General features: G+C 45.6%; 1 protein-coding gene across 3 annotated transcripts in view; it reads left to right on the forward strand.

Moving 5' to 3' along the window:
* LOC149864324 (activin receptor type-1-like) overlaps positions 1–17,055 on the forward strand; it is an 80,009-nt gene that overhangs the window by 44,680 nt on the left and 18,274 nt on the right. For all 3 annotated transcript variants that reach the window (XM_090049313.1, XM_090049314.1, XM_090049315.1), the window contains exons 4-7: positions 806–1,011; positions 1,212–1,311; positions 1,961–2,107; positions 4,743–5,018. In XM_090049313.1, the coding sequence (XP_089905439.1) occupies positions 806–1,011; positions 1,212–1,311; positions 1,961–2,107; positions 4,743–5,018 (729 nt within the window). The remainder of the gene's footprint in view (positions 1–805; positions 1,012–1,211; positions 1,312–1,960; positions 2,108–4,742; positions 5,019–17,055) is intronic.

Raw genomic sequence — 17,055 nt, forward strand, 5'->3', positions numbered from 1 at the left:
TCCCTCTGCCCCACTTACCTTAGGGGGATCAGCTGCTGCTGCCCTCGCTGCTGTTCCTTTCGCCTTTAAGATTAACCTGGTTGAATGTAGTATCAGACTTAACTGATTTGGGTCGGACCGGTTTACGAAACTTCTGTGTCAGACCCCTTCCTGGTTCAAGTTAAATCATAGTCCCCCCAGCATGCTTTGCAGCCTTGGGGTGGGCTCTGCTGTCTGCTCCAGCAGAGAAGCGTTGGGGGGGTGGGAGGCAGGGACTGCCACCCCCTCACTCCTGGCAAACACCAGCTGGGGTCTTGGACCAGCAAGGGGGTTAACCCCTGCTTCCCCTGAGTACAGAGCTGCCCTTCCCTGCTAAATTTACTGCTGGCTGCAACTGTGGACTACAAATCCCAGAGGCATCTGGAAGCAGGAAGAAGTGATGAGCAACCCTGCAGTGTCCTGTTGTTGTGATTCTGGCCTATAAATCCCAGAGATGTTTGGGGCAGGAGGAAGAGGAAGCGAACACACAATCCATTCTGGCTATGTGCCAGGGAGCTATGCTGTAGTGCCCTCTGCCTTCTGGCCTGAGCCACTGCAGGCATGTGGCTACATTTCCTGAATCAAAAGTAAATGTCTGTTCACTTGTTAGTCAGTTTAATCTCTGCATCTTAGACTAACCTGTAAAGATTGAATCAGTTAAGCCTTGGGCTTTCTGACTGCCTGTACTTATCCTGAAGGAAAATGTTAGCCAAAGAGAGGTTTTAAAATAGGCAGCAGCAAAACCAGATATACGAATTGCCCCTTATATTACTTTATTTTCTTGCAGTGGCTGAAACAATACAATACAACACCAATAGATTTGTTATTTTTGTGATAAGTCCTATAATGGTGCTATTAATTCTCACATTTGTGGCTATTGTGGCATGTCGCAAGATTAGCCAAAATCGGATGCATCAGTTACTTGCACATGATGCTGAACACGGTATGATTGATGGCCTGATTACTTCAAACATCGGAGACAGCACGCTGGCGGTAAATTAAAATTCTTCTTTTATAAGACTTAAATTTAATACTTTTTGTGAAATCATGTTTGAAAAATAAAATTAATTAACCTACCCATTTTTGTCAAACTTGAAATTATATCAGTCAAAAATTCTGAAACATTTAATAAAATCTACCCTTTATTTTGATTACTTCTTTGTTTTTAACTAAAAAATTTCCCCTATGTTTAGGATTTGCTTGATCATTCTTGTACTTCAGGAAGTGGCTCAGGATTACCATTTTTAGTGCAAAGAACAGTGGCTCGTCAAATAACGCTAGTAGAATGTGTAGGTAGGTCAAGAGTTAATCATATCTTAATTTAGGAATCTATAGTAAGGTAGCAAAAATGCAAGAATATCAAATTCTGAACATTTTGATATAATAATATACCAGATAAAATGATCTGAACATTTTGATCTATTAAATTATACTTGTGAGGATACTACTTTATGAATTCAGAAGTTTTTATAAAACCTTTGCAAGCAAATCTTCCCACAAACTTTTGACTGTTTACCATAGGCTTATACAGTCATGAATTAAAATTGCAGTTCTATATTGGAAATTGTCATTTAATGCAGTGCCCTGTTTCTTAAGCTGTCTTGTAATACTAAAACATACATGTCTGGTGTCTTTGGAGCAGATTGTTGGGGTTGCAGTTCACTGAGGGCAGGGAGAAGGTTAGCCAGTTTGGATATAAGATTTTCATATACCCATGAAAGACTGCTTTCTATTTATTTGTGAGCTTGATGAAGCAAGATTTGTTGCATTATAAAGAGACTTTAGAAAAACAAGTCTTGGGGTTGTATATCAATAATCTCAGGAGACTTCTAGTAGTGGAAGTATTTTTAGTGAAGACAAGCTGTTGCTTGGTATAATTTTGAATCAGTCTCATCATCTATAACTTATTAATGATCTAACAGAATAATACCAAATTTTGTAGGAAAAGGCCGTTATGGAGAAGTCTGGCGAGGTCAATGGCAAGGAGAGAATGTAGCTGTCAAAATATTTTCGTCAAGGGATGAGAAATCATGGTTTAGAGAGACTGAAATATACAATACCATACTACTTCGCCACGAGAACATACTAGGTACGCTTGTTTTTCTTAGTAGACAAATACTTATTTTTAATACATCAAATGTTACAATGATTGTTTGGTTATCTGTGTTCAGGGAAATAATACATTTTTGAAGTAAAACTGTCATATTACACATTAAACATTCATAATGTAAGTGTGCTTGAATATTTTTCTTCTGGAGAGAAATATTGAAGATGCTGAATAGTAAACTTGTAAAACTGAAAGATAGTACTTTTAAAAAAAATCCGTGGTAGCTAGTGGTTGAGCTGCACCCCCATGTACTTCCCCCCACCATTTTGTAAGTGGTTTCCCTTTTTGTTTTGTACTATGTGGAAAATGGAAAAGAAGTGGGAAGGAAAATGTACTGTTTCACAAGGCATCCATAAATCTCTTTTGAAAATGAATTAAACATACAGACTCCCAAATCCTGGTTTCTGACCCTAAAAAAAGTTACCGCTATACATCTCTCATATTTTGTCTTTTTCCCTGTTGCTTATCCATTTACTGTACATGTTGGACTTAAAATTAGTAGAGGTGTACTGATACATCAGTCCATATCGTATCAGCACTGATAAAAGGAAAATTGACATTACTGGCATTTTAATATTATGTGACTGGTAATGCCGCTGATTAATGCCGCAGCATGCACATTACCAGAAGTGCAGCCCAGCAGCTTGGAGAGCAGTGTCTGGCTGGTAAATCTGTAGGGGGAAGGGGCATGGGGGTGCAGATCAAGGCCCCCATGGTGAGGGAGGAAATGGGGCAGGGGCAGGTACTGCCCAGCCGAGGCAGGGTGGAGCCAGTGGCTCATCTGGCGGGGGGGCAGGGGCAGCAGCGGGCAGCTCCTGCCTCTGCGTACACCCCTGGGGCAGGTATGGAGGGCACGTGCTCCACAAGGTCTGTGTGTTGGGGGAGGGCAGGCTGCTGTTGTGTGCCTGCACTTGGAGTCTGCTGCAGGCTTTTCCTAGCAGCGGCACTAGGAGGAGAGCTACAAAGGGGGCTAGAGCTACCACCATAGCCCCTCCGTAGTCTTCCCAGCTCTATTGCTGCCTACTCCGGCCTGAGCACAGCTGCCGGGAAGAGCCAGCCTGCTCTCGCCCTGTGTACAGATCCAGGAGGCACATGCCCCCCCGCCTCTCCTGCGGGTATGCGCAGTGGCAAGAACTGCCCCCCTCCCCCACACCTCCTTTCGTGAGTTGCTGGCTCCATGCCCCGCCCTGGTTGGACCAGCCATGACCTGCCCCAGCCCCACTCCCTCACCACTGGGGCATCAGTCTGCCCCCATGCCCCTTCCCCTCCAACAGACCTACCAGCCAGATGCTGCTTTCAAAGCTTCCAGGCTGCATATTGGCAATTGGATTAGTATCGGCTGATATGGCTCATCAATAATCGGCCATCGGTATTGGCCCAAAAAATCTTTATCGGTGCACCCCTATTAATTAGGTTTTGGACAAGATAGTGAACTACAACAGCATGGTAAAGCCACCTTCCAGAAATTCATCTTTTGCTGCTCACTGGATAAAACTGTGGACTTGGACATGCAACATGTTAATACATTTTGTAGGCCATTTTAAATCATGTTGGGTGCATCTATACGTCGCTATACTGTGCCATTGCTATGGCAGCATGCTTTAGTGCTTCCTTTTGGAAGCACTAAAGCACAGTGCAGTAACTGCCCATACTGTGCCGTGCACATGGCACATGGTTAGACTTCACCACTATGTCACTATAGCAACACACTGAAATGGGGGAGTGCGCTGCGTTGGTGACTTAGCTACCAATCACATGTAGACCCATGTGAGCTCTACGTTGCTGTGGCGCACGGTATGGTGATAATAGTGTGTTGCTATGTTGCCATAGGGGGGCATGTAAATGTGGCCATTGTATCTACAGTGGGCAGGTGAACAGGTCTTCCAAGGCTGCCTCAGTAGGCTTGTATACAATGCTTTGCCAATAAGGGGGACCAGTAATATCTTATTGCACTGATCAAATAGCTTCCTCAGGATACAACTAGATACATAACAGCTACACCAGTGTAAACTATGTAGTGTAGTTTTGTTGTGAATTTTCCAGGGGTACCCTTTTTACAGGACACTACTATAAGACTATACATTATGAATCTTTACATCAGTGTAAGGTTATGCCACTGCAAACAAGTCCAGGCTTTTGAGTGCAATATGATTCTTAATGAAATTTTAATTCAGTAAAAGCTCTGTTATCCAGCATCCCCTGGGAATGGGGGATGCTGGTTAATCAGATATCCCGGTTAATCAAATGTGCACCATCTGGTGCACTCCCCAGCATCAGTGTGCCGGGGGACAGGGAGCGGGGCCCCACGCTGGCTGCTTTTCCCCACGCGTGCTGCTTTGCCATGGGCCGAAGAAGTGACATAGAAAAACTTGGCTCGCGGCAACGAAACCATAAGTTCCTCAGAAGCAGTACTTCCGGTTTCACTTTTGCTGTGTCCCTCGGATGCCAGTTAGTGCATTTTCCAGCTAATAAAGTGCTGATTAACACAGCTTTTGCTCTAGTTACTAAGGGGGCAGTGGGTTGAAATATAGTTGTTAAATGTTGCTTTTTTATGCAGTCATCTTATTTTTCAGTTGAAATAGTGTGCCAGATAAAATGATTTTCTTTTTTGTTTTAGGATTCATTGCTTCGGACATGACATCGAGAAACTCCAGTACACAGCTTTGGCTAATTACGCACTACCATGAAAATGGATCACTGTATGATTACCTGCAGCGAAATACAATGGATGCTGATGGTTGTCTAAATGTTGTATTGTCAATTGCTAGTGGTCTTGTACATCTACATACTGAAATATTTGGAACAGAGGGTAAACCTGCAATAGCACACAGAGATTTAAAAAGCAAAAATATTTTAGTTAAAAAGAATTTGCACTGCTGCATTGCTGATCTTGGTAAGACATTTTCATTTGTTTGCCAGCCTAATTTTTTTAAAGAATATTGTATTCACTTATTTTTGTTGTAGTTATAGGATATTTATAAGCACTTAAAATGAAGCAAATCTGATATTTTTATTGTGTTAAGTAGGCTTGCTCACAGAACTCTAGGTTATGTCTTTGGCTAAATTAATATTTAAATCTATCGTGAATAGTGAAAGCATAATCTTGGGAGAAAAATTGGCACAAGAGACCTCATCTTTGAGATTTGTTGGGTTTTTTTGCTGTTTTTTTTTTTTTTTAAAAAGCATAAATATAGCTGAGGTTATTAGCCAGAGAAATGTAGCATTTATAATGGTTATTTTGCTGTATCTTACTTGAAGATGGTAAAAATTTTATCTTCTGATTCTTATAGTTCCCTTGTCTGTAAACTCAATGAGCCTGGACATAAGGTACAAACATGAAAAGAATGATAAAATTCTCTTAAGAAAATTTATATTGCCATAAAAAGATTCTTAATCCAAACTCTCTTCTTTATTCATTGATTAAATCCACCATTTTACCCAGTCTTGTGCTACATTGACAGTTGATCTACTGTCCAGTTTTAGTGTCTTAGTAGTTGTGGAAAGTATTTAAAGTTTCCTAGGATGGCTGCTTAGGTTTGCGTAGTAGAATTATTGAAGTCTGTGCTTGAAGGTCTAGATCAGTATCGTTTATCAAGAAGTCAGTCTGTGCATGGGATCGTTATTCTATTCCCTTAGATCATATGGATTCTGGCACATATTATCAGAGTGTTTTTCTTTTATATCTTACTGGATTAAAACTTCCACGGAATATGAATCTGTTAAATGTGTGCCACCTACCTGAAGTGGTACCACTGCCACATTCATTTTAATGTAGCAAAAAACTATATCACTGAGTGCATTAGTAAAATATGGGGTGGCTAGTCATTTGCGAGTTGCAAAGGTAAGCTCTATCCATAATGTTTTAGTTATAAGCCTTGCTGTATACTGTATCTGCTGTGTGCCTGATGCATTCCAGGTCATTGGGCTGGAACTGGGTCCTGACCCAGTGTCACTAGGACCTGCTGTACATTTAAAGTTTTTTTTCTGGCAAAAGCTGTAGTGTAGAGGCATCTATACCGACAAAAACCCTCTTGGTATAGTTTGTCATTGGGAACTAGCACAAATTATACTTGCAAAACCCCCCTTTTATTGGTATAAGATGCATCTCTACTAGGAAGGTTTTATGACATTGATATATTAATAAACTTCATTTAGTTCAGCTGCACCCTAAGTGTGAAGGCAGAGAGTAGGTACAGAACAGAGACTAAGCTCTCTAAAGGGCTAATTCTCACCAGTCTCACAGAGGCAGTCTATAGGATTTCTCTTTCTGCTTCCTCTGCAGCACTGAAGGAGGATTTGGGTCAGCGGTGTGTATTCTGAGCTTTGGTGTAGAGGACCATAATCTAGTGGATAAATTTGATAGGAACCAGAATCAGGAAGCCAGCAGCCAAGTCATGATCAAGAGTTATAGAGAGGAATAAACCAGAGACCAGGAGGTGGGCACAGAAAGCAAGAGTACAGGGACCAAGGAAAAAGAGCAGTGATTGGAAGCAAGGGAAAAGACCAGAATAAAAATAAGTCTACAAGTTTCCTAGGAGACTTGTTATGCAGTTTGCCACTGTCTGCTCTGTTGGTTTCAGGTTGTACTTGGGCAGGGCCAGCTTTCAAGTACAGCAGCCAATCTCCGGCCACTGCAAAAATGAAGAGCATGCCAGACGGGTGACTCATTCCTACCTGGAGCCATGACTCATTGCAATAAGTGTTTAGGCCCAAGGCTCCAATTTGTAGAGTCACTTCCTGAGGTGTGACTTGCAAACTGTCTTTAAAAAAATGTGGTATAGTCGCAAAGGATAATTTAAAGTATTGAAATGCTGCAGTGATGCTGGTAGCTACAACTACAGATTGTGGTAGTTTCCCAGCCCAACACCTGTCAGCAGAGGAAACTATACCCCTGCTGAGACACTGTAGGAAATGATTACCACTAGTAGTCAAGACAAGAAAAGAGTGTCATGCCTTGTCATGGGTGGCCAGGTCTGGAGTCACTCATGGTTTGATGCGCTAAACAAAGTCAGGAGGAGCAAGCAGAATCCAGGGACAAGCCAGGTCAGGAAACCAGGAGTTTCTTGAAAGAGCAGAGTTGGAGACGACTGAAGCAGTCTGGGGTTAGGTTGAGCCCTGTTGCTTGGAGACTTCCTGTTCTGAGTCAGGGGTTTATATGGGGGGGGGGAGGGTCAGCTGATTCTAGCTGGCCACTCCAGTGCCAGGGAGCAGGTGGAAGATAAGGCCTGACAAGGCTTCCAGCTAGCCCTGACCAGCCTGAGTAACTAGCTACAGGGTGGCAGGCCAAATTGAGAGGCCCTGATGACAGGCCAAGGCCATGGCCCAACAGGGAGTCTTTATCTCCAGCCCAAGTACTCTAACATGGGGTTGCAGAAAACAGCTGAGGCAGAAGTGAGATACAGGGAAGGAGACTGTGAAGGGCTGCTAGGGAAGGGAAGAGGAACCTAGTTGTTGGGTTTGGTGCACTTTATTTGGCTAGGGAAGGAAGCAGATCAGCTATCGCATTGTGGCCAGGAAGAGAGGAGTAACCTGGTCGCTACAGCTGCTCTTGGCTTTAGGGCTGGTAGAGGTGAGGGTGCTTCCCAGCCAGCTCAGAACTTAAGACATTTCAAGGATCTTCCTTTTATCTCTCTTTCTTAATGTGTAGAACGAATGACTGACATAACTACAGTTTAGCAAACATGAGAATGAGATGCCAAATGCCCCAGTCTTTGCAGAAAGAGAAGTGGAGGCATGCTCACTGCCAGTTTAGTGACTCTTCCCACTACTGTACCAAAGGATAGGCCTGTCAGATAGATGGGACATTAGTGCGTGGGTTCCCCATGTTTGGGCAGAACTGGTTCAACAGACTGCATAGGATCCAAAACTGTTTCAACAGACTCCAACAGTCCAGAACTGTTCCAACAGACTACCTAGCATCTAGTCTGATGTTGTATCATATTTTAGTTTATTCTTTATCACAAGAATCAGTGTCTTAGCCAAAGCAAATTCCAGCAGCATTGAGGCCATGGTCATCCAAAACCAACTTCGCTAGACAGGTCATGTTGTTCGCATGCCTGACTCCCGTCTTCCAAAAAGAATCTTTTTCTCACAGCTAAAAGAAAGCCAGCGAAGTAGAGGGAGGGCAAAGAAAGCGCTTCAAAGATGCCCTGAAGACAAACATGAAGAGGTATAACATCAGCACTTGAGAGACCCTTGCTCAGGACTCACCAAAATGGAGGAAGACTCTTTTGGGAGGGACCTCAACACTTTAAAACAGAACGTCAACAGGCAGAAGAGGAAAAGAGGAACAGGCGAAAAGTACATCCGAACATCCAGCACAGCAACACAGTGCCCGGCCCTCCTGGAAATACTTGTCCTCACTGCGACAAGACATGTGGATCTAGAATTGGGCTATGGAGCCACCTGTGAACTCACTATTCAGATCCTTGGAAGACAATCTTACTCGTTCATGAGTGAGTGCCCATCATTTTAGTTTATTCTTTACCACATTAAGTGATTTCATCTTCCAGGGACTAGTTTCTTCCTAAAACTGGCCTCTACGAAAAATTACCTGAGTTAGCTTTTGTGACCCCTCTGCCCTATGGGTTTAGTGCATGTTTGCATCTCCCAGCACTGTTCCCACCCTTTCCCATTTTATGTATTCTAAACACTCTCCATTTAATATGGTACTCTGTGCATATACTTTCACAGCATCTGATGAAGTGAGTTCACACTTGCAAAAGCGTACGCTATACATCTTTGCTTTAGTTGGCTCTATAAGATGCAAATTTACTCTGCCTTCTTCTGAGATGCTCACAGATGCTTATGGGTTGAGAAAAATGAAGTAGGTTTTACCTGGTGACTTTGCAGGAGATTTTTCTTAATTTATTTCTAAAACTCCTATTGATCATTACATAGGCTTCTCCATTCACATTGGCCTAGTGGAACAAGCCAATAATGTTCCATCGCCCCCAGACCTGGTAGACATTAGCATGGTGGTGCACAGTCCCACCAGGGGAGACGCCTTGTTGGACCTAGTGCTGGCCACGGGTGATGACCTGGTGAGGGGGCTGCGGGTGATGGGCCACCTGGGAGACAGTGATCATCGCTTGCTGGAATTCACCATCCAGCGTAAGGTGGCAAAGGGCTGCAGCAAGGCAACAGCCCTAGACTTTAGGAGGGCTGACTTCAACAAGCTAAGGAGGATAGTTGGGGAAGCGCTGAGGACCCAGAGGGGAAGGGAATCAGATGTCGAAGGTGAGTGGTTGCTCCTTAAGGAGACGATCCTCCATGCCCAAAGGGAGGTAATCCCAACAAGGGTCAAAGGGAGCAGGAGGGCACATAAACCCCCATGGCTCACTAAGAGCATCCGGGAATGTCTCCTTGCTAAAAGGGAGGCATATACCCAATGGAGAGATGGGGTCATTGCCAAGAAGGACTATGTTATAGTCGCCCGAGGATGTAGGGGGGCAGTCAGGAGGGCCAAGGCAGAGTTGGAGATAGGACTAGCTTCCCGGATTAAGGACAATAAGAAGTCCTTCTTCAAATACATAGGGGGTAAAAAGAGGGTCCCGGGTAATGTGGGGCCCCTGCAGGACACGATGGGCAACTTAGTCATCACGCCAGATGACAAAGCTAACATATTTAACGATTTCTTTGCCTCTGTCTTCCTAAGTAGGGACCAGTTCAGCCACCTCCCTGCTGGGCCCCCCTCGGGCCCCGAGAGAGACACGCCTGGGCCAAGGGTTAGCGAGGAGTTAGTTAGGGTACTTCTGGAGAGGCTGGACGTGTTCAAGTCCGCTGGTCCGGACGATCTTCACCCTAGGGTTCTACAGGAACTGGCTGAGGTCATTGCGGGACCCCTGGCACGGCTCTATGAGCACTCGTGGTGCTCTGGCGAGGTGCCGGAGGACTGGAAGAGGGCCAATGTGGTCCCTATCTTCAAAAAGGGAAAAAAAGAGGACCCGGGAAATTACAGGCCAGTTAGTCTGACCTCAATCCCGGGTAAGCTCTTTGAAAAAATTATCCTGGCACACATCCAGGAGGGCCTTGCCGGGGAATGCATGCTCAGGGGCAACCAACATGGGTTTATCAGTGGCAGGTCTTGTCAGACCAACCTGGTGGCCTTTTACGATCAGGTCACCAAATCATTAGACGCAGGGGTTGCTGTGGATGTAGTCTTTTTGGACTTCCGGAAGGCTTTCGACACTGTCTCTCACCCTGTCCTCATCAAAAAGCTGGGAGACTGTGGTGTCGATGCCCACACGGTCAAATGGGTCGCCAACTGGTTGGAGGGCCGCACCCAGAGGGTGGTAGTGGATGGGTTCTTCTCGACCTGGAAGGACGTGGGCAGTGGGGTTCCGCAGGGCTCGGTCCTCGGGCCTGCACTGTTCAACATCTTCATCAGTGACTTGGATGAGGGGGTAGAAAGCACCCTGTTCAAGTTTGCTGATGACACTAAGATGTGGGGGGATGTGGGTGCACTAGAAGGGTGCAATAGGCTACAAGCTGACCTTGACAGGTTGCAACGGTGGGCAGATGAGAATAGGATGGGGTTTAACACTGATAAGTGCAAGGTGTTGCACATGGGGAGGAAGAACCGGCACCACACTTACAGGTTGGGGAACTCCCCTCTTGCCAGCACGGAGACGGAAAAGGATCTTGGAGTCGTCATTGACTCCACGATGAACATGGGCCGGCAGTGTGGGGAGGCAGTCAAGAAGGCCAATCGTACCCTGTCATGCATCCACAGATGCATCTCGAGCAGGTCCAGGGAGGTGATCCTCCCCCTCTATGCGGCACTGGTCAGGCCGCAGCTGGAGTACTGCGTCCAGTTCTGGGCGCCACACTTCAAGAGGGACGTGGACAATATGGAAAGAGTTCAGAGGAGGGCCACTCGTATGATCAGGGGTCAGCAGGGCAGGCCTTATGAGGAGAGGCTACGGGACCTGAACCTGTTTAGCCTCCACAAGAGAAGGTTAAGGGGGGACCTTGTGGCCTGCTACAAACTGGTCAGGGGGGATCAGCAGGTATTGGGGGAGTCCCTGTTCCCCCGTGCGCTGCCAGGAGTGACCAGGAATAACGGTCACAAACTGGCGGAGGGTAAGTTTAGATTAGATATTAGGAGGCGCTACTTCACAGTCAGGGTGGCTAGGGCCTGGAACCAGCTTCCAGGGGAAGTGGTGCAGGCTCCTAGCCTGGGGATTTTTAAAAGGAAGTTAGATGAGCACCTTGCCGGGGTCATCTGACCCCGGTGCTCTTTCCTGCTAAGGCAGGGGGTCGGACTAGATGATCTATCTAGGTCCCTTCCGACTCTAGCTACTATGAAACTATGAAACTATGGTGTTTAGATTATGAATTTTTTTCTGCTGTTTCTGCTTCGCTTGTGCATAGTATAAGGGACCAGGATGCAGACAGTCATGATAAGGCAAGGGCAGAAGCCAGGGTTGCAAAACTAGAGATGGAAATCAGGGTCAGAAGTCAATGTCAGGACTAGGTGAGGCAGGCCAGGGAGATAACGAGGCAGTCTGTTGCCCCGGCAGCTTGCTGCTGTTTGCTTATAAGGGCTTCCATGGGTAGGGCCTTTTCCTATAACTGAGAGGGACAACTTGGTTCTATCTACTTCTAGCTGGGGCTTGGGGCTAAATCTTTTCCAACTGAGTCTGGGCTTATTACAGGTAGAATCTTAATGAATTCCAGTGTAAATAAATAGTCTGCAGCTGCCAGACATTTTAAAGTCAGTTTTGCTCTGTTCTGAGGTGGTTTAGACCATAGGTGTTAAATCACCAGCCACTGACGGTCTACAGCATCGGCTGGAGCACACAACATTTAAAGCACTTTAGCCACAGACAAACTTACAAGTCCCTTCTGCACTGCCCTGCTGGAGTGCTTCAAAATTCCCATGACGGCACGCAATTGCATGCTCTCTAGTCAGGGGTCTGTGTCTTGTGGCTCTGCTTCCCTATGCCTCACCTCACAGGGGCAGCAGGAGACAGTGGAAGTGTCTGCCAGTGGGTGCCCACCGGTGTATTTTGCTTCCACTTTCCCAGAGTGTTCCCCTTCTTCCCTACCCGCTGAAAACTGGGAGAGGTACAGGGGCATGCAGGGCCTCTGGCCTCCCAGTTCCAGCAGGGGGAGGGGGCACTCGGAGAGCAGAGGAAGAGTATTCAGGAGACTGCCCATAGACAGTCTGCCGCTCTAGGTGGGGGGCTGGATGCTAGAAAACTAAACCCAGCCTCCATCACACTATATAGAGCATACATGTGCAACAGAAAGCACTTCATTTTGAAGCATTTCTAAATAGTACTTTTTTCCTTTCGGGTTATTTATGGAGCACTTCTACCATTTTCCAAATGCATCAAAGGGTACATACATCTGTTTGTTCAGTCCTTGAAGCATTTCAGAAGCATTTGAAGTTCTTTACATGTTCTGTTCAGTCTACACCCTGTGTTTCCCACCATGGTTAACCACAAGTGCCTTTGTATCATTTTTAGCAATGGTGGGAAACTTTTGCCATGAACAGCAATGCAGATGCAACCACCAAGGCTTATAAAATCCGGTCGCAGTCTGGAGTTCATTCATCACATAAATTTTTCTTGAAATCTCCCTTATTAAATTAGGGAAGTTTTTTGCCTATCTTTTACACAGTGATCAAACTATTTTATCAATGGACAAATTCTGCAGTTTTGCTGCATTAAAGGGAAAATACAAAGGGATCTGTGCTCAGACATTTTTTGTGGTACAGTAGAAGTCAGATTTTTTGTTGGGTTATGTTCCTTACCCCTTTGTGAAGATGAGGCTTTGCAGATTATCTGAGGGCCTTCAGATCTGCAGAAAAGAGCAGCCCAGGATTGTTGAGGTGTTCTAGCTGGTTGTTGTGGCTTTTATTTCAAAAGGCACTGCTTCTCCAGTCATCTGCACAGGATTGCTGATGAACTCCAGCTGGCCAAAGTAACAGCACCCTTTGATATAAAAAGCTACAGCAGTCAGCTGACTGGCTTATCTTTAATTCAGCAGCCCTCTGTGAACCAAGTAGGTTGTGAACTGTCTTGATATAAAGAAGCCATGTTTTTTTGTCTTGCATTTTGTATTGTTCTCGATCTGGCAGCACAACTGTACTGCTACCCAGTGCATCCGCAAGGTAGCAGATAGTGGAATGACCTTCAGGGAAGGTTAGCTGTGAAATACATAGGGGTAGCTCTGACAGATAAGCAGTTGTGGACTAAGCGGCAGCACCACCAGGATATGGTGGTAACAGCAGACGGCATTACTTTCCCTCCTGAAAAGCCACATATATTCTTTGATGGTACTGTGACATGGTGAGTACAGGTCACTGTTATAATAAGCCTGCCCAGCCCCCATCCATGGGTGTACAAATCCTCAATGGCGAAGCAGATAGAAGAAGATGTTAGGATCTCAGTGGCTACAGCGGAATGAGATCTCCAGTTGTCTTGGCCTCCTTGCCATTGGATTAAAGTCCCGTTCTGTCAAGACCCATGTGGAAGCTGATGTGCAGCAGCTTCTCCACAATAAAAGAAATCACGCACAAGCATCTTCCATGGAAATAGCCTTTCCAGCACATTCTTCAGATCCTTTGGCTACCAGTTTACCAGCTAGTGATGATAAGAGCAGGATTGTGATCTGGAAGCTCCTAGTCATAAACTGGCAAAAAGGCAGCAGTTACAAGATCTTCCAGCACTTGGAGCCAGGAATGTGATTTGCAGCCCTCTTCAGGATCTGCTCCACTAACTCCCCATGGGAAGGGGACTAGAAAAGATGCCCTAAACATAGTTTAGTTACCTTTTTCCTGACTGGTCCAGTGGGATCACCTTTATTGTGGTCAAAATCACTGAAAACACACAATCTTATTTCAGGACCTGCAGCATCAGGACTCTCATGGACAATAGGGCTTTGCAAAGCTTCGGTCCCTGATTCAATTCAGTGGAGATTTGGCATGATTCAGTGGCCGAATCTCTGAATCCAGATCAAATCAGAGGACCCTTTAATCTCTCTGAATCAAATCAGAACCTTCCAAATTGATTCGGAAAGATTCGGCGATTTGGACATAGAGGCAGCTTTAAATGTTTTTTCTACATACCTCTAGGTAGCAGGGGCTCATGAATGCTGTGATGCTGGGGTACACGGAACATCCCACAGAAGTGTTGGAGGCTCCCCAGCGCGCTTGGCAGTAGACCTGGAAGTGGACCAGAAGCATTTCTGGTCCACTTCCAGATCCTCCGAGCAGCATGCAAGGGCAGGGTGGGGCCTGCGCTCCCCTGGCTTGGTGACTGGTGCCACCCGGGGCTGGGGGAATACCTGGGGTCCCCTGGCAGCCAGTTGCTGAGCAAGGGAGGCACAGGAGGGCCCCCCAGTGTGCTTCCCAGCAGACCCAGAAGTGGACTGGAAGTACTTCCAGTCCACTTCCGGGTTTTTTGTGGAGCATGTGGAGGGCCACTCCACACTCCTGTGGGATGATCTGTGTGCCCCACCATCACAGCAATCGCAAGCCACGCCTGGTACCTCAAGATATGTAGAAAAAACATTTAGAGCTATGTCTGTGTCTGAATTGCTGATGCTCTGAATCAGCATTGAATCTTCAGAGTTGGATTTGGCTGAATCAAATCATGGACAGTGATCCGAATCAATGAATTGAATTGCTTCCCCAATTTGGGCAGAATCTGAATCTAATAGGGCCCACTTTGCACACCCCTAATGGACAATTGCATGAATGCCCAAAGTGCCATACTGCAACTGTGGCTCAAGAACTCAGGTGGTACCACATTAAGGTTGCTGCACTGACTGAGAGCCAGCAAGTGGGAGATGGGCAGCTCAAAAAACAAGGAGGCAGCTATACCTTTTTCTGAAAAAGTAAACAGGAAGGAGATTGCTCGCTTCATGAAGTTGGTTTTGCCATCAAGAACAAACTCATAAACTAACTCAATGAGTTATCAGAATTAGTGAATACCTCATGTTTCTCCATCTTAAGCTGGCAGGGAGCTAATATGCTGCTGTCATCACTGCACATGCTCTAACTCTTGATGCTGCTAACAAAACCAAGGAGGAATTGTATGCCAACTTTGACAAGGTCCTTTGTGGTGTTCCAGAGGGAGACAGACTTATTCTTCCCTGTGATTTCAATGCCAGAGTCAGAAGGGACTCAAACTTCTGGAACAGAACCATCAATAATGAAGGAGTGGGAAAGATCAACTCCAGCACTATCCTCCTTTTGACCAAATGTGTGGAATATGTGCTCACCATCACCAATACCACGTTCCACCAGAAAAACAGGCACAAGACATCATGGCACCACCCATGATCTAAGCATTGCACTCTGCTGACTACATCACTGTTCATGCCTGAGATCACAAAGATTTCTGCATCACTCAAGTTTTGCTAGGACCTGACAATTGCTGGACCTATCACCAACTTATCTGCTTGATTATGTCATTCTAATTGGCTCCTGAACAATGACTACAGCAGAACCTATGCTGACCGTAGATCAGTGTCAAAGAACTGAAGGACCCAGTCAAGTGAGAACTCTTCCACCAGTGCCTTAACAAAAACTGGTGAATTCCAATCAACAACAATGTGATGATGTTGCCTGTGCTTGAGGTGCCTTTAGGTCCACCATCATCAGTGGGTGTGAAGAGATGACTGGATTCTCTACCAGGAAACATCAAGACTGGTTTAATGAGAATTGCCAGGAAATCCAAGAGTTGATTGACCTCAAGTGCAAGGCCTTTTGTGCTTAGCAGAACAACATCAACTTCAAGCCAAAGAAATTTAATAATCACCAACAAGCCAAGGCAGAGGTCCAAAGGAGGAGCCGTGATATGAAGAATGGATGGTGGGAAGACAAGCAAAAGGAGAGTCAATATCTCACTGACATCCACAATATGCACAATTTTTCAATGCCACCAAAGCCATCTACGGTCCAAACACTCAGGGACCAACCCCCTTGAGACATAAGGATGGAAGAGACGTGATCTAGGAAAAGAGGAGCCATCAATGCCTGTTGGAAGGAGCATTTTGAAGACCTTTCCATTCAAGACTGTTTTTAACAAGAGTGTTCTCAATTCTGTCTCACAACACCCAGTCAGAGATGATCTTGGAATCCCTCCAGACCTTTATGAGGTGAGGAAAGCCATCAAGCAGGTGAAGAGTGCCAAGGCATCTCGAGTGGATGAAATCGCTGAGGAAATTGTCAGGCAGGCAGTAGGGCAGCTCACATCACAGCTCCGTGCACTCATCTTAAGGATCTGGAATGATGGGGAAATCCCAGATGACCTCAGGGATGCCATGATCATGACAATCTTCAAGAAAGGAGACAAGTCTGACTGATAATTAGATGGATCGCCTTGCTGTGCATCACAGAAAAGGTCATTGTGAGAACCCTCCTAAACCATCTCCTTCCACTTGTTGAAGAGCTCTGCCCACAATCTCAGTGTGGGTTTAGGGCACCAAGAGGCACAACTGCCATGATCTTCACAGCTCGCCAGCTGCAGGAAAAACGCTGGATACACTCTCTACATGGTCTTTCACTTCATGAAAGCCTTCATCTCTGTTAACTGAGAAGTGCTGTAGAGAAGTCTTCTGAAGTACAGGTGCCCATTGAAATTTGCAACTGTTCTTTGCTCACATCATGATGGTATGTGAGCAGTGGTTCTCAATAACGAATCTATCAGAGATCCATTTGAGATTAAGACAGGGCTACATCGTCGCTTCAACACTTTCTTCAGTATTCCTTACTACTATGTAACCACCAACAAGCTTCCAGTTGGAGTGGAACTAAATTACCCAGTGGACGGTAAGCTGTTTTATATGAGCTGACCATGAGCCAAAACCAAGGCCACCCTGACCTCAGTCATTGTGATGATGACCACATCCAGTACTGTGATGATGCTGTAGACTGTGCTCACTTGGAAACAGACCTTCAGGCAATCATTAAT

The sequence above is a fragment of the Crocodylus siamensis genome, chromosome 5 (assembly GCF_052110815.1).
Source record: "Crocodylus siamensis isolate JL-2025a chromosome 5, ASM5211081v1, whole genome shotgun sequence".
Classification (NCBI taxonomy): Eukaryota; Metazoa; Chordata; order Crocodylia; family Crocodylidae; genus Crocodylus; species Crocodylus siamensis.